At 40.5% G+C, this 24,200-nt stretch overlaps 1 protein-coding gene across 2 annotated transcripts; it reads right to left on the bottom strand.

The window, feature by feature from the left end:
* Positions 1-267: 267 nt before the first annotated feature.
* RAB22A (RAB22A, member RAS oncogene family) lies at positions 268-23,929 on the bottom strand. 2 transcript variants are annotated; one of them, XR_014549208.1, is made up of 8 exons: positions 23,790-23,929; positions 20,032-20,111; positions 18,149-18,230; positions 13,868-13,939; positions 13,678-13,784; positions 12,621-12,730; positions 4,512-11,406; positions 268-2,573 (listed from the first exon to the last, which is right to left on the bottom strand). XR_014549208.1 is itself a non-coding variant. In XM_083619240.1 (7 exons), the coding sequence occupies exons 1-7, from the start codon at positions 23,823-23,825 to the stop codon at positions 11,309-11,311; spliced, it is 585 nt and encodes a 194-aa protein (XP_083475366.1). In that variant the 5' UTR covers positions 23,826-23,929; the 3' UTR covers positions 268-11,308. The 2 variants fall into 2 exon arrangements, 1 of the variants encoding a protein (XP_083475366.1); XM_083619240.1 differs by having other exon boundaries at positions 268-11,406.
* Positions 23,930-24,200: the final 271 nt, after the last annotated feature.

Below are 24,200 nucleotides of genomic sequence, written 5' to 3'. Positions count from 1 at the left end.
ATTGATAGGCAAGCTTGAGAAAATGTCCAGTTAAAAGAGTTAACATTAGCTATAAAGACTCATGTCTTTGAATCTCATGGGAATGCTAATGCAAGGCAGAAAGCGGAAAAGAGTCATTTAAATATAAAATGTATTGCCAGCCTATGAAGCTTTCTAATTTGGTTTATTTACATGCATTGGAAATGCAAATATTCATGTTAGTAATTATGAAAATGGAAACTATTTCTGAATGTCTAAACAACGGAAAACACTGAAATCAAAGTGTCATGTGTTACAAACAGACAATTTATTAAATCAATTACACCTTTATTTTGCACAATACATCCAGCTTGTGATTTAGCATGTTGTTCTGCTGCAAGAGTACATTTGTTCACTGGAAGTAGCACAAATGGGCAAACAGGTATGGTTCAACAAGTGAAGCGGTCAAATTATGTGAACTGACCCCTGCCTCCCCCAAAATGATGTCCTTTATTATGTATTATTTTGATTTCAAACAGCTAGATATATTTATGTATTTGAACAATTAAAAAACAACAACACACAAAAAAATTGTTTAAGCTGAAACAAGGCTGTTTACTATGCTAAAACAATGACTCCTTAACAAAAGTATAAGTACAAAAAGGAATGAACAAAATCCCTACAAATACCATGAGATTTAAGTTATGAAACCCCACAATATCAGCCTTTACAAACCAACAATACAGACACACTTTTCACATAATCTTAGGACCAGCCCAAGAGCATTTAAAAAAATGAAAAAAAGAAGAAAAAGAAATCAAGTCTTCGGACTTTCATATGCTTGGCTAATAAAGATTATTGTTTTACCAGTTCTGTATCAGGCTACATTTCATGCAAAGAAATAACAGGCACAATCCATTGCAATGTCCAATATGTTTGGTGCAAGCCTCACCAAAAGAAAATCTGGAGTTCAGCACCCCAGGATTCCAGCAGCCCCTGTGTGGAGCTCTGTTCATGTTCAGGCTCATCTTTGCATGCATTTACTTCTAGACGAGGCTGCCTTAACACCCTTGAATTAGGTTTATATTAATCTAAGTGGTGTTTACGCAGGAGACGAACCCAGTGACTTATAACCCTTCCAAAGTTTAGGAGTGCTAGGAATGCTGTCTGCAACTGAAAGGTTGTTGCTGTTTCTTAAGAGTAAAGTAAGAACATTACAATCTGATTAATTTGTGCTTACCCGAAAGCAAAAGGTAAACTTAAAATAGGAGTTGGAGGGGGACTATGCTGCAAGGCTATTTCAGGGATGGCAAAGCTCAGCCTTGCTTTGCTCTCTCCTTGAATGTCTCTGCCAGGATGGAATGTGTCTTTCAATGCGTTTATATACAATTTGCTTGTCTGGATGGAGCATAGAGGGGAGTGTGTGTCTGTAGAAATTTGTCTATTGTACTAAGGTAGAACTTACATCCGCTGCTCTGTCCACTTTTGCCTCTGGCCCTGCTGACCGCTGGCATGTGGTCCTCAAAAGGTTTTCCCTCCCTTGCTGAACCTGACAATACATACAGTGTTCTTCTTAGGAACACTTTTAACAGTTCGCCCCGCAATCAGTTCAATTGCTCCACTGATCTTATGGTCCAGCTCACGGAGTCTTTGGATCTAGCTCCTAACTATGCACTGCCATTGCCAACAGACACGCACCACAACCAGACACCACATTAGACATAGGGGGCGGGGGGGGGGGGAGAGAGGTTTCACTTGCCAAATCTTGGGAGGCTAGCTGGTTTACAGACGATTGGAGAAGAGCCTGAAGGCTACGGTCCTGAGAGATCGGCATTGCCTCCCAGGACGTTTCCGAGCACAATTCAAAGTGTTGGTGCTGACCTTTAAAGCCCTAAATGGCCTTGGTCCAGAATACCTGAAGGAGTGTCTCCACCCCCATCGTTCAGCCCAGACACTGAGATCCAGCACCGAGGGCCTTCTGGCGGTTCCCTCATTGCGAGAAGTGAGGTTACAGGGAACCAGACAGAGGGCCTTCTCGGTAGTGGCGCCCGCCCTGTGGAACGCCCTCCCATCAGATGTCAAGGAAATAAGCAGCTATCCTATTTTTAAAAGACATCTGAAGGCAGCCCTGTTTAGGGAAGTTTTTAATATTTAATGCTGTATTGTTTGGGAGCCACCCAGAGTGGCTGGGGAAACTCAGCCAGATGGGTGGAGTATAAATAATGAATTATTATTATTATAAATTATTATGGTGCACTCCTGCCTGCTTCTCCTGCTCTGTCCTGCTACCAGCTCCCCAGCTGAGCAAACGTGAAGCAAAAGTCACCCCCAAGACATAAGGGATGTATGTATCATGCACTGCAGTACATATTAGGACGGCACTGTCTCATACTTAGCATTTCAATGAAGTTTAAGCACAATTACTCCTTTCTCTACCCTCTACGGACTGATCAACAACTGCTTCTCTTCTTCCTGGTGTCTTTTCAGTTTTGAGAATTCTCACATATCCCCTTAACCCACTTCCTTAAACGTCTCTTCTCCAAGTATACCCAGTTGCCTTCGCTTGTTTTATTTTCTAGAAAAAGCTCATAGCTCTTCTCCAAATTCCTTTCCAGCTGCACAACTTTCTTCCTGATCTACAATAGCCAGAACTGAGCATCAAGGTTTCAGGTGAGATTAGAGGCCACACCAAGTTGATTGGTACTTCCTGATTATTTGAACCACACATTAAGACAACCCAAAATGCCATTGTGCCTTCATATTACAGCACCACACTGGACACAACTGATGTTTTGTTTGATTATTCCTGCAAGCCTGAGATATCACTGATGTGTTGCTGCCTCCAGATTTGTTCCCCATTTTATACATTGCCCCCCACTACGTAGTTTTTCCTGAAGGTAAGTCAGTCAAAATAAAGCAGGGGTTTTTTTTGTACCAGTATATCACCAACTATGCTTTCCTAGCAAACTGCCTCCCCAAATGTTGGATAAATATAATCTCAGGTTTAATGGTCTAAAACAGAATATCCTTCACCTTGGATCCCCAGATGTGCTTGAACTACAACTCCCATCATCCCTGACTACTGGCTAGGAATGATGGGAGTTGTAGTCAAACAACATTTAGGGACCGAAGGTTGATAAAGGCTAGTTTAAAGCATCTAACTTCACTGGAATTTAAATACATATTTGCTTTTAATATTCAAGTTTTTTAAAAATGCAAGTAGCATTGGGGTGGGGTAGAATCCTCTATTGGAACAAATAGAGGGGAGTTGTTCCAAATGCAAATATTAATTTCAGAGCAGAGATTTTCTTCAGAACCTCAACAGGGGAGGAAAGGGTAAAATTCCCCTTCCATACCTGCTACAATCCTTATAATTACCAGCCCTCAGCTGATGCCATTTGCATTTTAAGAAACTGCACATTAGCTGCAAAGATGGATTTAAATCCATGCCTAGTTTGGTCCTAAGGCATGCAAGTTTATTCAAAGTGGAAATGTATTTTGTAGAAAGGCACTGTTTTGAGTGCAGCTGCTCCTGTTAAACATTAAATAATAGAATCATAGAATTCTAGAGTTGGAAGTGACCATGAGGATCACCCCTGCAACACAGGAATCTCAGTTAAAATTTGCTTAGAAACGTCCAATGAAGGAGTCCACAACCTCCCGAGTCCGTTCCACAGTGAACAGCTCTTACCTACAGGATTTCTACAACCATTTTATTTTACAAATACATTTCTGTCAAGGCAAGCGCTTCTCGAGTAGAGAGATGGCCTTCTCCCTACTTCCATTAACAAGGCAGAAGGTCAAATTTCTAAGGCTGTGCCCAGACAGCAGCTTCATGTGTTGATTATTGAGCAATAGGGTGCTGAACCAGAACAGCAAGTACCAGAAAATTGATACTACTATTGGACAAACCTCCCCTGCAGTCCAACAACCTATTTGTATAGTGCTGTCCATATGAAGTCTTACCGAACCCCTTTGAATTGCCACCAGCATTCCTGACGCTTGCAAACTTTTTCCATTTCGAAGCACCCTTTATTAATGAAGTTGTTTTGGGACACATGTAACAATGCATTAAGACTCTTTTACTCCTGTCCCCTACTAGAACAACAACAAAAAGTGAGCCAATTTATTCTACAGTACCTTAAAATGTTGTTTCTGCTACAGCCAGTTTTCATCCAAATTTGAAACAGTAAAGTTTGTCCTGGGAGACACACGGAACCTCCAAGACGACAGAAAATATGGTGGTTATAGCATATTGCCTTCTCAAAGCTGAGAAAAGCATTGCATGTCAGGTCCAAACTTACATGTGGGCTTTTGCAGCTGTGTACATATCTTGGGCAACTACAACCAACCATGGCTTCCTAGCATGTGGTCATTAAGCGAACTAGGGAAGGTCCATAGCTCATTGATGCTGGTTAGCTCAGTTGGTTAGAGTGTGGTGCTAATAAGGCCAAGGCCACAGGTTTGATTCCTGTATGGGTGCATATTCCTGCTTTGCAGGGTGTTGGAACAGATGATCCATGGCATCCCTTCCAATTCTACCAGGATTCTACTATTCTATCATACAGCACATGAATACTTTGAGACCCTGGAACTTCTAGCTAAAGGGCCTTTGGAAATATCTCAGTCCTTGGGAAGGACCTCTGCCAGAGATTTTGGAGAGCTGCCAGTCACAGGAAGTAACAATGGGCAAGATTAGGGATGTGGCTCTACAGATGATTTTGGATTGCAACTACCATTATGGCATTGGTTCCTCATTTCTGGGCTAGGTGGGGCAATAGTCCAGCAGAATAGCAGGAACATAAGATGCTGCTTTTTACCACTTGACTATTTGTCCATCTACCTCAGTAAAAAGGCATCACCTCCTTCTTACCTCATCACTTTGTTATCTGGAGCCTTTTGCGTGCATATATGGCTAGCATGTTTTGCAATCTTTGTGCAGGCTTCAAATCCTATACAACAGACTTGAGCAGAGTTTGTTTTCCTCATCCCCCCAGCTACATTTCTATATGCAACAGTGCTTTTGCTATGTAGTCAGAAAACACGCAGGTGGGAATGAGATGTGAATATCAATATCATTATGTTATCTTCAGGGTATTTTATGCCAGGCTTTTAAATAGCTTGGTTCCGGATGCATGGTTCTATAGCATGAAAAATTGAATATAGTTATATATGGATCCAGGAAGAAAGAGAATGAGAATGCCCTATTGGTGATTTCAGATGAGAAAAATCAATTGCAGGCATTTATTTAGTGCACCGTTCTTGCTACTCCCAAGCAAGAAAATGAATTATGATCAAATTTTGGAAGTTTCTAAGCACAAGCAAGGAGAGCTTGACATTACACAATAACATCAATACAAGGGAGATTTTTTTTTAAAGTGACCGCACAAAAGCCAGCCAGTTGACATATTATTTGCTGGGATATTTCCTAAATTTTGTTTAGCCTGGCTTGCTGCTATTTATAAAGTGAAACTACAGACAAGGGAGTGGCAGGTTGTGCAGTTCAAATGGCAGCATGCCTGCTGTAAATCAGCAATTCCCCTCAAGTTCATCTAGAGGAAGACTTGCTGATCTAAGATGCTAAAAATAAGACACCTCTCCTTAATACACCGGAGGAACACCATCCAAACAAACCCTTACCTATTGACAATGCCAGTTTTCACCATTGCAATATCTATGAAGCTTTATTCCAAGCTGTGGTAGGACATATTTGCACTGGCCCTTAAAGCCCACCCATGCCTTGAGGATGGGTAATGGCCAAGCTCCCCTCCTCTGCCTTTGGACCTGGTCAATATCACATTTAACATAATAAAATGAATCATCATCATGAAAAGCCTTTGGAAGACAGCTTTCAAAGCATCTGAGACATGCACTTTTCAAACATCATCATATTAAAGAGGTCAAGAAGCCTGATGGGAACTGGCTTATGAATGCAAAACATTTGGTCTCTCTATCTATATAAAGGAATTAAGCTTCTACTATCATGTGTGTGCTATTCCAGCATCTCTGTCCTTCCCACAACTGCATTACCTTAATGCTGATAAAACAGTGGTGCCATGGGAATTAAAGAAATGACATAGCAGCCATGTTAGGCAAAGACATATTTTTATTTTATACTTGCACCCTGTTCTTTGACAGTAGCTTACATCTAGTAATTGTGCTTGGTTTGTGTTTACAGGTTCAAACCTTATGCTCTCCCTGGGACCAGCTGGGGCCAACATTTTATAGGGAAAAAGACCATACATTAATAGTGGAGTACTTCAGAAAGCCTCAGGTTTAACCCCTGACTCATGGGCTAAGAAAGAGTTCTACTCAAGGCTTTGAGCATTAGAATAGCTAACACTGGGCTAAGATAGGCTAAAGGTTTGACTCAGTCTAAGGCAGCTCTATATGTATCTTGTGTTGCCACAACAGCTGCAAGGGAGAAAATGGTATCTTTATGTACATAGCTTTGGATTTGTCAAAGGACTAATAGAATAGCTCCTTGATCATGCATGTGGCTGTTAAAGGTAAAGGTGAAGGTACCTCTGACCGTTAGGTCCAATTGCGGACGACTCTGGGGTTGTGGCGCTCATCTTGCTCTATAGGTCGAGGGAGCCGGCGTTTGTCCGCAGAGAGCTTCCGGGTCATGTGGCATGACTAAGCTGCTTCTGGTGAACCAGAGCAGTGCACAGAAATGGCGTTTACCATCCTGCTGGAGCGGTACCTATTTATCTACTTGCACTTTGACATGCTTTTGAACTGCTAGGTCGGCAGGAGCTGGGACAGAGCAACAGGAGCTCACCCTGTCACAGGGATTCGAACCATCGACCTTCTGATCGGCAAGCCCTAGGCGCAGTGGTTTAGACCACAGCGCGGCCTGCGTCCCTTATGTGTCTGTTAGCTCTGCACAAAGTTGGATCAACCCTGTGGATAAGGATTAAAAACAACAACAGCAAAACAAGAATCTATGTGGGTTTTTTTTTAAAAAAAATGAATTAACCCAGCAGTTGGGACGGAATGCATAAACACCTTAAAGACCAATCACTAATCTGAATCACAACAGACAGATGACTCACATGACTTAAGATGCATCCTTCCATAAGTCCCCGGGGTTGTGCTTAAAAACTCCCCCACCAAACAAACAAAAAATTCCAGCAAAATAATGATGATGATATTAGCATTTGGACTATAATTTGCAACAAGCTCAGTATTTCCCTTCTCCCCTCCGTTCTCGTTTTTCAACCCATGTTAGGCAACATAGCTTTTTCAAGTACAGTGCCTGGAATGTTTTAGATATTCTATTAAGCAATAAGCTCCCAAGATGCATTTACAAGTTCCACTTTTGCTGCAATTTCTAATCTAAAGGGTCATTTTGCACGAAGGTGGAAATATTCTGCCTACTGCTAGGGACCATTACTCTGTTCACTTGCAGAAACCCCAGAGGCTTTGCATGCACACTTAAGGCTGCAGTCCTGCAACACTTATATAAGTCCCATTGAACTCAATGGGGCTTGCTCTTGAGAAGGCATACATACATAGGACTGCTCTGTAAAATGGTCTTCACTCTGTAGGAGTATTTTTGAAGCTCACCACATTAGTCTTGGACAGAACACAAATTCCTGACCTCTTTCCAAATAGTTGTCTTCAGCTCAGTGTTTAGTAGAATAAAACCAGCTGTGTAACTTTTGGTTTCACATTGATCTGCATGCCCTCATTCCCAATCTCCCACATCTAATTTACATCTTATTTTTCACTTTGGCCAGGTGTCAAATCCTGCTGGGGTAATGGATTGTCCTATGGGATGGGTGTTAAGTCCAAGAATGTCACCCTTCCAGTACCAGATGCCTTTTTTGTTTAAGCTCTTGCAAGTTCTTTCACAATACAGGTATGCTGTGGCATGCAGTGAATGAGAGACCATAAGGCACGCAAGGACAACAGAAAGATAACCCACACATCCCGCAGAGGGTAACTACTATGACACAGAATTAATGCAAGATTTTTGTTGCCACATATTTCATTCCAACAGCTAAATGAAGTGGTATAATTTGAACTGTTTTAAACCAGAGACAGATTTAAGCACAATAGCCGAGAGGCTAAAAAGACCCCCAGATGTTTACGGAGCAGACGCTGAAGCTCAAATATCTATCAATCTGCACAATTTGAGATAAGAAGACAGCAGTGATGCATTGCAGACAAGCCCTTTTGCTCGGAAATCTATTAGGATTAATATTTAAATGATTTTAATGCAAATATTTGATTAAACAAGTCCAGTGAACTCTAAGGCAGGTTAACACACTGGCAACGTACCTTATAACTTGGATAGGGAGATGCTTTGAAACTCTGCCAAGACCAACAGCTTGTGAGTTGAAGTGTCACATTGCATAACCATGTGGTAACAGAAGACAAGGATATAGTAACAACTTTAAAAAGATGCTACTGGATGTATGTAAAGATATTCTTCTTTGCACAGTAGGTGAAACAAAAAAACTAGTTATGCATAATTGAAAGAAGGGAGCTATTTGGCATCACAATGACACCAGTGAACTGTGAAAGCCACACTGGAGGGCAGTGACAAGATGCTATCACTGTGCAGAGATAAATTAGGCTGCTATGACTGTAATATCAGGGGCGGGGGGGACGGACACAACAGCCTACTGCTTTTCTTTCTTTGCACAAAACTTACTTTGACTAAGCAGTCAAGTACAGAAAAGTACTTCAGCACAGCAAAGGAACCCCCCCTCCAATTGGAAAAAGGCCATATGAACAAAAATATAAAGCTTTAACAGCCACCAGTCTAGACCAGCATTTTTACAACTCTGCACTGGCACACCTATCCTAGATTTATGCGCTACCACGCTGGGATGGAATGGTTTGTCCTAAGGTAGCTACGGAGGCAACCTGCTAATGAACTGTAATTTCATAACCTGTTATTAAAAAAAATTAAGCACACTAACTGGGGACTATTAAGTACTAACAAGGACCTGCATGCCTGTACCAGAGATTCTCATTCTCCCCTTCCCAACAGAAGCTCATTGCACTGTACTGAATGAGGTATCAGAATTTCAAAGGTAGTTTCTAATGAATGCACTGCAAGATGCTATCAGAAGAGGGAACTCTGAGGCCCCTGCTGAAGTCCAATACAGCTCTTTGAAATGGAGCCATAAGGTTCTCACTTCACTGGACTACACTAGCTAAGCTGCCTTGAAAATGCTATGTAGAAAAGTTACCATTACATCCTTGACACACTTCCATTCAGTCTAGTTTGTGCTACTGAATTGGCTGGCAGGATTACCTTTGCCAGAACCTTGAATAATCAAGTGTACAGTGCCAGTAAGACACCCTGAATCAACTTGTGATATCAATCTGCTCCAAGCTATATTTGACCAACCCTAGATGCCGTCCGCCAGCTCAGAACTCTTCACACCAGATTACAAAGCAGAGTCAGCTGATTCTTGAAATTAAAACGAAGAGAAGACAGGCGCTGCAAGCTAGTTGAGGTATGGAGCGTGCTGCAAATTTCAGTGTTAACATATATGCACATTTCATTTGGAATAAATTTCATGCTTCAAGCTGGATTTGTTGCAAACAAGACCTTTAACATGCAAATTAGTACTTGCTAGCACTGTGCAGTGATGTTTACACAATGCAATATAACCTTAGAACTTTGAACACTACAGAGAAGTTTCACTTACACTCTAAACCTTAAAGTTAGCTTGCTTATTCGGACAGAATAATTCCACTCACACAAGTTAACTATAGTCGTTCAGTTGTGTTAAGAATTGGTCTGAATAATATGGTCTAGTATTTTGAAGTGCAAGCTGTTTCATTTCCTATGTATCCTTTGAAAATTCCTTCTCAGCTGAAAACACTTAAGATGGTAAAATGCCAAGCTAGAGTTTGGGAACAAGCCACCATCGATGCCTCTAGGAGCATCAAAAATCAAAGCCTTATGGCTTATTTTACACATCGTGAGTTTATTAAAGTGGTTATATTCTCAAGGGGGAGAACACACACACCTTTGCACTGGCAGGCTGCAACAAAAATAAATAATGAGAAATAGTATAATAGGGAAAGATTAATTTATAGTTTAATATAAAATGGAAACACAATACAAAGCCAAAAGATAATCTGCTTAAAAACAAGGTTTAAAAAAAGTTAAATCTTCAGGATAGGCCCAAGAGCAAGGAGGCAACGATCTACACTGCCCTACACAACTTGGCTTTGGATCCCTGTTTCTGTTTTTATCATGCAGAAGTGATTTGTTCTGTAAGCAAACCTCAAACTATACGCACAGCAACCTCTACAGGACAGAGAGAAGAGTGTTTTCCAGTACCGTACTAGTAACAGGAGGATGCCTGATAAGGCAAGGCCATCTGTGTACAGGCTGGAGTCCACAGCAATTCTGGCCTGTGGACTGTCCCTGCCCCCCCACCGCAGGTGAGGGACTGAAAGGAAAAGAGGTCATCCATGGCACTAACATAATTTATAATACTTTAGGCATTGGTCTCATAAATAAGAGAGTATAAAAACTTGCTCATGCTAAGCGATTGGGAGTGCCCCCTATTCAACATGCTTGTTCTAAAACGACTGACAGCAACTGATGCCTGCCAGTTGTACTCAAGTTCATTTTGGTCAATTTCATCTAGGATTTTTAATGAGAAGCCTACTAAAAAAAGGTTTCTATCTATTTTCTTCTATAGTAATTAAGCATAAAATGGCAAGATTGTCTAAGCTCCCCCCGCCCCTCCCCTTTCTGAACACATCTTCAATATCATCAGTAAATAATAAAAGTGCAATTAAGGTTGGTGACTGGATGGGTTGATTTGGTCTTTTTATCAGCTTCATTATTTTTGCAGCTGTCTATTAAATCAGCTGCTCATTCTGTACTTTGGAGAAGCAACCATGAAAACAGTAAGGCTTATTATAGCAACAATGATGAGGAGTGTAGAACATTAAGATCAGAGCTAACATTTCTATCCACAGGGCTTGCCCACTCCCACAAAGTGCTAGTTTCCCTTCCCTCCCTCACGAAAAGACATAGCAAAGTTTTGTTTATAAAAACTATGAAATATTAAGTCTTACAATCTGTATTTTGGAGTTCCTTTCTCATGAGGCTAAAGAAGAAACTGAAGATGAATTCCCTTTGAGTACAAGAGATAATCCATACGTTGTATGCAAGGAAGCAGTCCAACAGCAGGATGACTGCGGTCTCCTCAGTCCGTAAAAGCACGCCAGAACTGGCCCATTTCAGGGTCTATGAACACCAGGCAGATAGGAATCCAATACGAGTACGATATACCCAAAATAAACCCATAACTTCCAAGGCCAAATACTTTATAAAAGCTAGTCTGGTATATGATCGTATCAGTCAACAACAGCTGCGTTTTGTCACTGAAGGCTGTCTTCTAAGTTTGAAGCCCTTACCGCTAGATGGGGGGTTGGTATCTGTTGATGGAATTCTACGACCTACAGAGAGCAAAAAAGCACTGTGTTATAAGAGAGACTCTGAAACACCTTTCCACATTCCCCAGAGTTCCCTGTAGTTTAGCCTTATGAGTAGGCATAACTCATCACTAACTACAAGACTGACAGGCTATAACCACTTGAAAGAAATTTGGTTGGTGACAATGCTAAAAAGTTATTAGTGAAAACCATTTGCAAGCAGTTCTGAAATTTGTTTCTTAAGAAAGATACAGTTTATACTGGTAGAAAAATTGTGCTTTTTTGGCTTAGGATAAGCATCTAGTCCCTGAATGGAGGGGAGAAGAGAAACCAGATGTTCTATTGCTCAAGGAGATTTCCATTGTGCCAGTGGTTGAATAGCACTGGATGCCAAACTAAGTTTGTACATTTTCTGAGCTAAGTAAAGAATACCAATAGATAACTCTGCAGTTATTATTTCAGCTGTTTGAAATTCATCTTTTAAGCCGCACAATCACTGAATGGTTACAGAGCACACTTTTTGCTTGGAAGAAAAAAAAAATCACCTTTCATACAGAGGATTTAAATGTGGCATGGTTTGCAGATGCACAATCAAACACTGAAAAGCCCAATCGTCTTAATTCTATTAAATTATAAATAGTATTTATAATAATAAATAGTATAGGTGGTATAGAAATGTTTATCACACAATCATCACTTAAACACAGGGTTATTCAATTAAACTGAGTAGCAGCACATTAAATGCAAAATTGTCTTGTTGAATTTATAACCACAAGTGGCCTATCCAAATAGATTAACCACAATAACTAAATTAAGCCTTCACTTACTGTAGTCTCTGTCCATGACAATGTGGAATCTAACCTGATCTGTATCTTGCAGGATTGTATGAAAAACTGCACATGGGATTAACCGTTAACAAAGTATTTCTCTATGAATTTCCAGGCCTTTCTCCCCTTGCTGATTTCAAATGAACAAACTTTTCTTGGTATCAGTGTACTTCTTGCTATTGATCCATCAAGCACAACAGAAGGATGTAGAGGGTTAACACACAAGCATACAGAAGCTCTGACATGAATGACCCAAAGCAGATCATATTGCACTTTCAGTCCCTATCAAATGGTGACATACGTGACATCATGTACAACTGGTAGAAACAGAACTTCAAGCCAAAATACTTGTCAGGTTTCTTTTTGTTAATTGGAGATTGGCTAGAGAAATCCCAATGCTTTGATACTTACTAATTTCTATGAACAGTTCATTTATGTTTATTGCATTTTTTGCACTGGTCTCTACAAATATTGCGTGGATGGAATCTGCATAGTCTTTAGCATCTTTTTCCATGACTTCCCTAAGGAGAAGAGAGAGAATAGTATAAACAAGCCATACCAATTTTTAGAAAAGAAAAAGTAGGTACAATTCAATGCAGCATTAAAATCTATGTCAACAACTAATCTAAACCATGCTTAAGACTATGTACTTGGGAAACATGCTAATAAAACCAAAGATTTTAGTATTTTAACTTTTCGCATGTTTTTAAGTATTGTAATCTTCTTGAATTGATTGTTCTCTATTTTTGTAAATCACTTTGAGGTCCCCTCCCCCTTACAATAAAGCAGAGTATTAATTTATGAAATAAGCAAAATTCCAATATAACTTAAGTCCAGGTGTGAGCACAGTGTTGAGACACAGCCTCCATTAACACTTTCCCCTCAAATTTCACACCTGTAGCATAAACTTTTTTTCCAACATTACCAAACCATTAGAGGAGTTAATTCAGAGGGAAGACAGAATGGTTAGAGACATTGCAACCACCCACGATCACGCTGGGGCTCACAGCCAAGTTCTCTAACATAAGCTTTACATTGTTGTAGATATTCAAAGGCAACCCTATTCTATCAGCAACTTGTCTGTCTTCCCTTACCCAGTTAAATCAGTCCAGAGCTATTGTCTCAGGCAGCTTTGTTCTGTAGCCTCCCTTTCCCAAGAGATCTTAATATCTTAATCTCAAGATCTTAATATGGTGCATGACTCCTGCCACCCTAGCTTGTTCATTCTAGATGCAGCCCACACAGCACCCCCTCCAGGACTTCCATCTCTGAGCCACAGGCGGCAAGAGTAAAATTCATGTTGTGAGCCAGTTTCCTTCCCTGCTAGACTTTAATAATCTTGAGAATGTACCTGGTTCAATAGTCAGCAATTTATAAAACCCAGGAGTCTCAAAATATTTCTGAAAATTTCTAACTACAAAGAATGACCACAATAGCAGGTGGCGAGATAGGATGAGGGTTAATTTACCTTACATCGTTAAGATCACATTTATTTCCAGCAATAGCAACAACAATATTGGGAGGTCCATGCTGTCGAAGTTCTTTCACCCAGTTCTTTAATGTTGAAAATGTTTCCTGTGATCAAAGTGATGGAATTAGCAAGCATGTTAACTATTGCCAATAGATAACTTTTTTTTGCAAAAAAATATTTTGGTTACCTCTTTTGTGATGTCATAAACTATAATAGCTGCTGCAGAACCTCGGTAGTACATCGGTGCTAGAGCACGGAACTGCGAAGAGAAGAAATATGCAAAAAAGGCTTCTGGGTCATATTAAAGGTCATACAGTAAAAAATAACTTAGGTCTGGGACAAAGGACATGAATGCCTCATAATGAATGAATCGTACTTATTGTCACATTTTTATTTTACCCTTCCGTCAAGCTCAGTATAGTGTGCATGACTCCCCCTCCTATTGTATCTTCACAACAACCCAGGGTAGGCAGAGAGAGAAAGTGACTGGCTCATGGTGATTCAGCAGGATTCAAAGCCAAGTGGTTATTCAAACTCAGATCTCTCTAGCCCTAGTGGAACACAACAGGTGGTCAACCCACAGCCTGCACGTGGCAGCAAAAAATTGCTTAGCAGCATGAGCTTAGTGATTTTTCAGCCACCCGGCATATTGGGTAAGGTAGGAAGTATATGTATGTGTGTGTGAGTGTGAGAGAGAGCAAGAAATAGAAGGGTCCTGTCCACCACCAGTGCCACAGCCATGTGTGGGCCTTTGGGGCAATGAAATTGCCCAACTGTGCTCTACTCGCTATGCCACATAACTCTGAGCCATAACAGACACCTCAGCCAGCGTTTGTATACTGAGGAAGGTGCGTAGAGAGAGGGGTGGCAAGGAGTAGATCTCTGCCTTGTGTCATATCCAACTATGCCTTAGTAAGCAAAACATGAATACTTTATGCTATCTGCGATAGTGAAGTTAAACTATACAATGGTAGTAAGAAGAACCATTTACTTTAAGGTTAAGAGCCCAGGAACAAAGGCTGGATACCATTTAAACAAAGAAACTTTCCCCGTCCTTGTTTCAGATGTGATTATTTTTCAAGCTCTCACTTGTCATTTTGCAAATGTTCTTACCATAATTTCTTGTTTGGAATTTGAACTTGGACATATCCAAGAGCACACCTTTGAGCCATGCTTACACTCCCCCACTGCCATATTTTTGTATACTCCATCCTGAATACTGAAATGCCATCTCTGCAGCATGAGCCATGACATGAAGTGCATAGAGCTGTGGTTTTTTTTTTAATCAGTCTGTGAAACTGCTCTCGGTAAAGGAGTAGAGCCATGAAGCAACTGGTATCTTCACTAGAGCTGTATGAACAGTCGCTTTCTTACTATTTGTAAGCCTTTAACAGTGTACACAGACACTGTGCATATGTGATGTGTGAACTTCAAACACCATTTTGAAACCTTAAAAAATAGTTTACGACAGCACTGGCATTTGCAAGTAAAGGTGTTCTTCGTGAAACTCATGAAGCAAACCTAAGTTTTCCTGGTTATGAAAGCTCACATAACAAGCGTCCATGCTGTTTGGTAAGCCATATGTATTCTGACTCAGCAAGTGCACAGAGCACCTATACAGGGACAGCATAAAATAGGAGTACAAGATATTGTGTCAGGGCTCAATGACTCATCCTAGTTGGACACAGGATAGCACTCTTATAGCCAGGTCCAAATGCCTGCCCCTGGTCCTCAGTATAACATTCATCATCAAACATATTGCATATTTCAGCATGAGCTTTCATAAGCCACCCACTCCAAAGGTTAAAAACAGAGTGCTGAATGTAGCGACAGAGATGCAGTAAAAGTCTGTTCTTCGTTCCTAATGTAAGCCCTCCCCTCCACACACATACTGTCCATCACAATAATGGGCATTTCGCTAGTATAGTTAGGGAAACTGTATATCACATTAACTAGAACATGGAAGATATTAATTTGCACTTCCCTTTGTGTTCTGGTAAATCTAAACTCTAGGAGAACAAGCTCTAGAATGCATTATTTAAACTGATGCTCAATTAACAGGAAGAAAGAGAAAAGATTTCGTAACTAAATTCATGTTTCAGACTTACTGCAAGCATGGTGACTAATAAAAGCAGTCGATGGAAACTCCAAGCTACTTACGACAACAGCAAGCAACTGTTTCACATCCCAGTAGCTAAACTATTTTAAGAAGAGGAGTCCTGGAATACTAGGCACAGGTGTTTTAGAGCATGACAGAAGACCACACAGAAAGACAGAAAGGCATACAGATAAGCAATTTTGAGATGCACCTTTTACTTAGAGAAAGAGAGAATGCTCTTGTTCGAAAGGGATTACACAGGGTAGAAAATGAAGCCGGCAATTATTCTGAAAAATAATTAGAAGCTCAGTGAAGGCAAGGCTTTATCCATGACAGACTAGCAAGAAATGGACGGGAAAGCCGATGAAGGAATAAACTCAAAATCTACAGCAAAGAAGAAGAAGAGAAGAAGAGTTTGGATTTGATATCCTGCTTTATCACTACCCAAGGAGTCTCAAAGCGGCTCACAAGCTCCTTTCCCTTCCTCTCCCACAACAAACACTCTGTGAGGTGAATGAGGCTGAGAGACTTCAGAGAAGTGTGATTAGCCCAAGGTCACCCAGCAGCTGCATGTGGAGGAGCAGGGAAGCGCACCCAGTTCACCAGATTACGAGTCCACCACTCTTAACCACTACACCACGCTGGATCCCGTGTACTTCATAGAGGTGGTTTTAATGTGAAGCCAGTACCAAGGATGGCCTTTCAGGAAACAGAGAACTGGATATTAATGTGGATTAATTGTGAGACAATTGTTTCCTTGTTCTCTCTTGGAATTGGATTCATGCTGGCCAAGGCTTTGATCACCGGCTGGAGTAGTAGGCAAAGGTTGTGCCCTGTCACCACCCCAATAAGCCCTATAACGTTTTCTTCTTTGTTATACCATGCTGTAGGGTAAAGGGAGAAGACTGCAGTGCTGAGTCAGAGCACTGACAAAGGATCATGTTATTTCCATTGCAAAAGTTGCAAGTTTTACTCCATGAGTAAAAATAGAAAAGAGGATCCTGCTTTTTCCTCTCTTGAAAGTACTGCACAATCCAAGACAATTATTTAACAGTGACATGTAGCTGGTTTGATATAAAATAAAGAGTACAAAGCCTGTGTTCTTGTACTGCTTAAAGAGAATAAAAACAAAACTGAAGAGTTTCAGTATTAAATGAAAATCCTCTGCCAAGCAGCTATTGGCCAAAGGTTTGATTCCTCAAAAGCCGAAAAAAGAAAAAGAAAAGCCATTCAAAGGAAGTCACCCAATATCTGAGCAAGTACACATTTTGTTTCAGGTACAGTGGAACCTTGGTTTTCGAACGTAATCCATTCCGGAAGACTGTTTCACTTTTTGACTACCGAAATGTTCAAAAACTGAGGATCAATGAGCTGGCTGCGAAGTCAATGGGAAAAAATGAAAACACCTCGGAAGCCATTTGAATTCAGAGGCGCGTTTGAGCACGGAAACAATTACTTCTGGGTTATCGATGCTTGGGTTCTGAATTGTTCGGCTTCTGAGACGCTCAGAAACCAATAGTCTGACTCAGTATAAGGCAGCTTCCTATGTTCCTAAGAAAGCTAATAGCTGACTGGGTATGGAGTCAGGGGCTGGGGGATTTAAGAGGCAGAATGTACTAGCAAGACAGAATGCCTTATGGCAGCAGGACAGCTTAAGGAGTGGGGACATGGTATTGCAGATCTTCAGTTGGATGTGGTGGGTGGTGGAAAGAATGTCCCATCTCTACCTTCCAGCCCAATAAAATGGTTTGTGAGAGGCTTATGCTTTCCCCCAACAACTGCCCTTGATTTTTAACACTTCCATGAAAATGAAAGCTCTACCAATAATGTGTCAAATGACAAAGCTTGAAATGCAGAACATTCGAGATCCCATTGTATGCAAAAATATATACCCTACCTTACTTTCAAGCTCTTGTCAGAGTCACAGAAAATTTTTAAAAATATATAGTTATGCAAGTCAGAAAAGTGGCTTCCAAATTAGTTTCATGTAGGATCATTCCACCACAGGAACACAGATCATTAACTATGTATTAAAGGCATAATTGCTGCCTATCACCTTTTCCTGTATATTACACTATGCATGCATCTCAAACAATCTATCATGTCACTTTCTTGATCTGAGAAACCACCCATGCTGAATTATAAACAAAATATTTTAATCCTTGGAATGAATCATATATTTAAAATTTCATAAGAAGTAGACAAATTTAAATGTACAATGTATGACTCCAGGCTTTATCTTAATATACAACTTCTTGTTGGGATAATCAGAGAAAAATGTATTATGGCCATCCATGGCACATTAATAAAGGCTTTATAATGTTTTATCACAACTTTTTGCAAATAAAAAGTAATGGGTTATCTACTTACTCGTTCTTGCCCTGCTGTATCCCATATTAGGAATTTATGCAACTCATTCTGATACTGCACTGTCTTTGTCATAAAAGATGCTCTGAAAAATATTTAATACATGAACGTATGAGAAAAACCACCACCTTATAACCTTCCCCATTCATAAATATTAAGGATCATATTAATTCCATTGTACAGAATCCAGATAGGTACAACCCTCACATGCTGGCTACATAGATCCATTATTTTAGACACGGAAGGAATAAAGTTTGTACATTTTATCTTTTCTCTATCTACTGATAAAAAAGCATTTATTTAGACAGGAAAATGCTGCAGGCAACAACAATCCAATTGCACCTTAGAAGGGCTAGTGTAAGAAGATAAGCTAGATTACTCTCTTTTGGATCGTTGAGACAAACAAAATCAATTTGGTTTCAACAAGAAGAGGTCACAAACTGTACAAGAAAGTGAATAGCTGCATGCTTAAAACGTAACCTCACTGTTGTTGATAAATCTACAAGGATGGTGGCTGCGGTAAGACTCTAGTCTCCAGACATTATGTGTTACTGTTTTTAGAAGGCTATTGAGACATGAGTTGGCTAAAATTGGGGGGAGAGTCAGGGATTGAAGGTTGAGGATTTCCTTAAAGGTCTTCTTATCTCTCCCCCCCCCCCAATTCAAGCATTACACATTGTGCACTGAAACTGTAAAAGCCCCTCTACACCTTTTGTCTACTAAGACAAAATGTTCATTTTATGAAACGTAAAAATAGTTTATTTGCAAGATCAAGGTGGGCAGTCATCCTACATGAGTCAAGAACAATAGCCTAAGCTGTACAAACAGTCGGTTTCATGTTTAGAGGGACCAACTTTTCAACATCACAAATCTACTTACACTGATCTGAAAGAGTGATATGTGAAATGAAAGGAGTCTCAAATAAAAAGCGGAGCTTTTTGAATTCATTGATGCTATCAGATGGAGGAAAAACTGCTGTGAACTCCATTCTTGATCTGCTCAGGATTGTTTACTATTTATAAGCCACTTTGAAAATTAATCTTTTACTTGATACACTGGCCATTAAAAAAAAAAGGAATGAAACTAAAAGTTGTAATTCTACATGATTCAGGTTCTGCATATCTATGAAAACTGTGACACATTTACTCAGACAGCACCTCAGTATTAATGGCTGCTAGCCAACAAGGCAAAATAGATAGCTTTAGAAATGGATGTGGATCCAACTGCCTTTGTGGAAATGGAATTGCCAGATGCCACCCCCCACCCCCATTTCCCAGCTGCAAACTAAAAACCTCACAGGGTTGTTCTAAGAAAAAGAAAACAGCTGCTGATTCTACTGAAAAATATCTATACAATTAATTGTGGACGACACTCTTTTAATAAAAGGTAAAGTGGCTTAAACAAATGCTTAATCTTCTCCCAACTGGGCTGCTGCTAAATTTTCCCCATGGTCTCAGGCACGTCTGTAAGTCATGTAGGAATAGTACTGGAACCGTACTCTAAATCTCTTAACTGTGGTGAAAAAGGGTTCAGCGTTAGATCAATACTGGTCCCAGATTACTGACTTCTACTTTCCTACTTATCTGCCATGGAACACACAGTTTACTTGGATTTTAGCATTTGCATTAAACTTTATACTCCTACATGAGACGTTTCTATGCACAAAGTTCCTACATTGAACTGAGCTGGGATAGGATAGCCCAGCTGGCAAAGCACAAGACTCGTAATCTCAGGGTTGTGGGTTTGAGTCCTACATCGGGCAAAAGATTCCTGCATTGCAGGGGGTTGGACTAGATGATCCTTGAAGTCCCTTCCAACTCTACATTCTATGATTCTATGTTTAGTGCTTTATCTCCCTAAGTTGTTAGTTTCGTTCACTGTCTCACCCAATTGTTGGATTGATGTTGGGATCAAAGCTGTCTTCTACAAAGCGCCACACAATGCTTGACTTGCCCACACCAGTGTCCTGAAAGTAAAATCAGACAGACAATTTAAAGACCATTTAGGCATTGATAGTAGAACTTAAGTGATTTTTGAAGCAATTGCAGTACAACCCTAAATTTTGATGAAATGGTAGTTTCCTTTCTCCTCAATGTTGATATTGTGAAAAATAAAATAAAAAGTATTACAACAAGCAAATAGATATGTTTAAAACTAAACTAAGCTGTTACGATTCAAACATGTATAGGAAATAATCAAGAACTCAATCTCACATTTTAAGGTAGTAGCTAGAAGTTATTTTCCTCTCCTGAACTATGGGGTATTACAATACTTAGTTTTACTAGAATGAACAAGGCAGAACATTTCCTTCCAACTTATCATACAATTGTAATGTGCCTGAATGGTTCCACGACCACTCCCTATAATATAAATGTGCCACAAACAGAAAGGAGTGAACAACTTCCCTGCCCGATAGATGGTGTAGTTTGGGTAAAAGCTATGCAACTCCAGCAACTAAGTTGAACAACACATTGAAATGAAGGGTGATCCTTCTCCAATTAACTATCTATATGAGGGAGGTAATGTGAAAAAGAAAATTAACCATAAGATAAATTATTATTTATAGCCGGAGAATGAAACAAAGCTTCAAATATTGCTGACTTCCAGGCAAAAGAACTCCCCACATTTGATTTCCAGCTGCATCAGTCTGAGATAGTCTATGAATCAGCAAATGGCAATCCCTGCTCCAAATCAAGCCAACTGAAATGTGCTGCCTGGCCTCCTCAGGCTAGTTAAAAAGTAGTGTGAAGAGACAGATCTTGCCAGAAAGTTATCCCTCCTTTTCTCAGGTGGCCCACTGATAAGACAAGTTGTGGACAAGGGCTCCAGAACAGAAATGGCGAACTTGATATAAATCTGTTTAAGTGTCATACAACTGTTTTTCTGTTTGTTGTAACAAAAAGTTAGTCCTCTTGAATTTACCTATGTTAATTTTGCTTAATAAAATCCCCCCTTTTTTTACTTGACTGAACAGGCAGTAGCTTTTCAACCTCTGATACAGTTAAACAGTATGGAAAAATTTCAGTTATTTTACAAAAACTTTTCTACTAGTGGAGAAGGGTAGAAGGGGAAAATGTATCTTAACTATGAACAAAGAACACGCCTAAGCTTCCTAAAAAAGCAAACTCAGTCAACTCCAGCCTGCAGCAAAGCAGAATAGCAGATGTACAACCACATCTGCAACCCTACAGCTTGCACTAGTCCAGGTGGAAGGTGTTTTGCCTTTATTTTTTGGGTAACTGAACTCTAGGCTGGTGCAGCTGAGAATCAGGCCCCTTGTGGGATCCATCAGGCTTTGAATCCTATGGATCCAAAGCAGCTGTGCACTTGCCTTGTTTTTTAAAAAAATATGTATGCATTTTCAAATTTTGGTGCTTGCCTTTTGGGGGGGGGGGCTTTCTGAATGCTAGTGGTAGCTTCCTATAGAGACCTCAGTTCCAGCACTCTGCACTGCCTTACCCTAAGCCCCTTCAGCAGCACAGATTCAAGGATTAGGACTGAACTGAAAAATTGCTTGTGAGATAAAGAACTCCATACCTATTGAAAACTGGTCCTCATAATTTTAGGTTTACTATTGTGCACCTAAGTTTAACACAATACACTGCGAGCTACTTCAAAGTAAGTTCCACTGACTTTCTTCTAAGTGACAAGTATTGAGCTGTAAATATATAACCAGGTGGTCATTGCCTACTCCAGTCCAACCAATGGCAGTGCTGGGTTTTTCTATCCAAGACTGGACAGTATTTTGTACATGGATGCAATACTCATGGATGTTCAACTGAATATATGGAAAAACTTTCTGACAGTAAGACCTCTTTGACAGTGGAACGGTCTCTCACCAGAGGTTGTAGACTCTCCTTCCTTGGAGGTTTTAAAGCAGAGGTTGTATGGCCATCTGTCATGTATGCTTTAGCTGAGATTCCTGCATTGCAGGGGGTTGGACTAGATGACCCTTGGGTCCCTTCCAACTCTACAATTCTGATTCTATTATCATATTAAAAAGCCGGTATTAGATAATGCTATGATGCTTCCATGCTTTCAGTGAATGTGCATCACTGCGGAAACATTTGCATGTTTAAGAGAAGCTCTCATTCTCTATTCTATGATGTGTACAGCAAACAACTTAAACTCAAAGGTGCTAAACTAGTTGGAGAGTTTCTGCAATGCCTCTTACTCATACAGCCCCACCCTATTTAATGAAAGGCTATACGTAGTTCCAGTAACACACCTGGGAGAATACTAAGCAGCTATGAACAGACTAGAAAGTTTGATCTGTTTCTTCTTCAGTACTGTATAAATAAGGACAAAGCAATCAACTAGGCAAAACTCCATAGTTTAAAGCATCACAGCTATGTATGGATCTTAAGCGTATGCTTATATGGTTTCATTGTGACAAATGGCAAATTTTGAGAGGAAGTGGTTTAAGTCTTGTGGACAGCCATAAAAATCCATTAACAAGTCTAAACATTCAAGCTACTTAGTAATTTTAAAGTAGCCAAAGATTCTGGAGCTTGTGAATACTACTGTCAGAAAATATATGAAGAATGTACCTTTTCCAACATTCTTAAATTTTAACACTAGTTTGACATATGCTACCAACCACAGAATGGATTGAAGGGGAAAAAATAGCAGATGTCAATGTTATCTTATCAAGCCTCTTTTCTCCATCATATACAGAACAAAGCCTATTTCTGCAAAAAATAAATCAATCAGGAAGAAGGGAAAACACACCCTATGTTTGATTCAATGCTGCAAAAAAGTATTGTGAAAAGAGAGATGTCTCTGAAACTTTGGTTTCTATCCTTTCTCCTACTAAGAGAGAAAGTATTTTACAGAGCAATCCTATCACACCTACTCAGAAATAAACTGGAGTTAGTCGGATGGAACTTTCTCTCAGGTAAGCATCCATCCATAGGGTTAAATACCTCCTCCCTGTTTTACAGGAAAGGATGTTGTTTATCCTTAGGTGTCAATAGAGGCTTCTTCTGTTTGTTTATAGGATTCCTGTCCCTATGTTGTGAAACTAAAGTTGTGCAAAAAACAAACAAACCCAAGAAGTTTCTTGATTTTTAACAAGGGGTAGGCGGCGGAGACCATCCAGCGAGAAGGATAAAGGGGCAACAGTTTTCATAACTACGAGCAAAATACTTCTCGTTGGCAGGAAAAACAACTCCCACACACACACACACAAAATGTGTACATCTACTTTGAAGTAAGTCCTATTGAAGGACGTGGGGCTTATACCTGGCTCGGAAACGACAAAAGCGGTATCGCAGCAAAACACGAATAGCTGCAACCGAGTTCCAACCAATTCGAGGCCACAATCCCAAGGTGGTGGTGGTGGTGAACCTCATTGTATCACATTTGGACTTACTTCCGAGTAGACAGGAATGGGATGGTAGACCCCATCTCCCCCGACACCACCCCAACGCCCTGGTAACTATATATGTTCAGGCGTGTAGGAAACCCGCATTTGAAAGCCCCTTTGTGGAAAGTGGTAGTGATGGAAAGAAGAAAAGGCCAAATTTCCAAACCCTCTTTCTATGGGGATGTGTGTGTGTGTGTGTGTGTGTGTGTGCAGGGGGGGTGTTAAGGGAGACACTCGCCACCTCTCCAGCCCCAACTTCCCTCCCCTGTTACTTACCCCCAGCAGGCAAACTTTGAGCTCCCTCAGAGCCATGGCTGGGGAAGGATAGACGGCTCTCTCGTCGGGAGCGCAACAGGCACAGCCCCGGTAGCCCCTCCTCGGAAAAAGGCGCACATCGGGGAATTAAAATAAAAAAAACGCCGCCTCCTCCTCCTCCTCCTTCTCAAGTCTTCAGGCGAAAGTCTCCCAGGGATAAAACGAAGGCGTGGGAGGATATGACCCCAAAATAAAAATAAAAAATCAACTCCGAACCTCCTCCTCCCTCAGCTCCAAGTCACAGGTAAAAAAAACAACCCTCCTCTTCCTCCTCCTCAGGCTCCACAAACCGGGCGCCATCTTGGACGGCCCATTGACAATCACCTGACCCAGACTCCCCACCCCTTTCGGCGACACTGGGGGGGAGGAGGC

This window comes from Podarcis filfolensis, assembly GCF_964270895.1.
Source record: "Podarcis filfolensis genome assembly, chromosome: 6".
Lineage (NCBI taxonomy): Eukaryota > Metazoa > Chordata > Lepidosauria > Squamata > Lacertidae > Podarcis > Podarcis filfolensis.
This window is presented reverse-complemented; position numbering and strand designations above follow the sequence as displayed.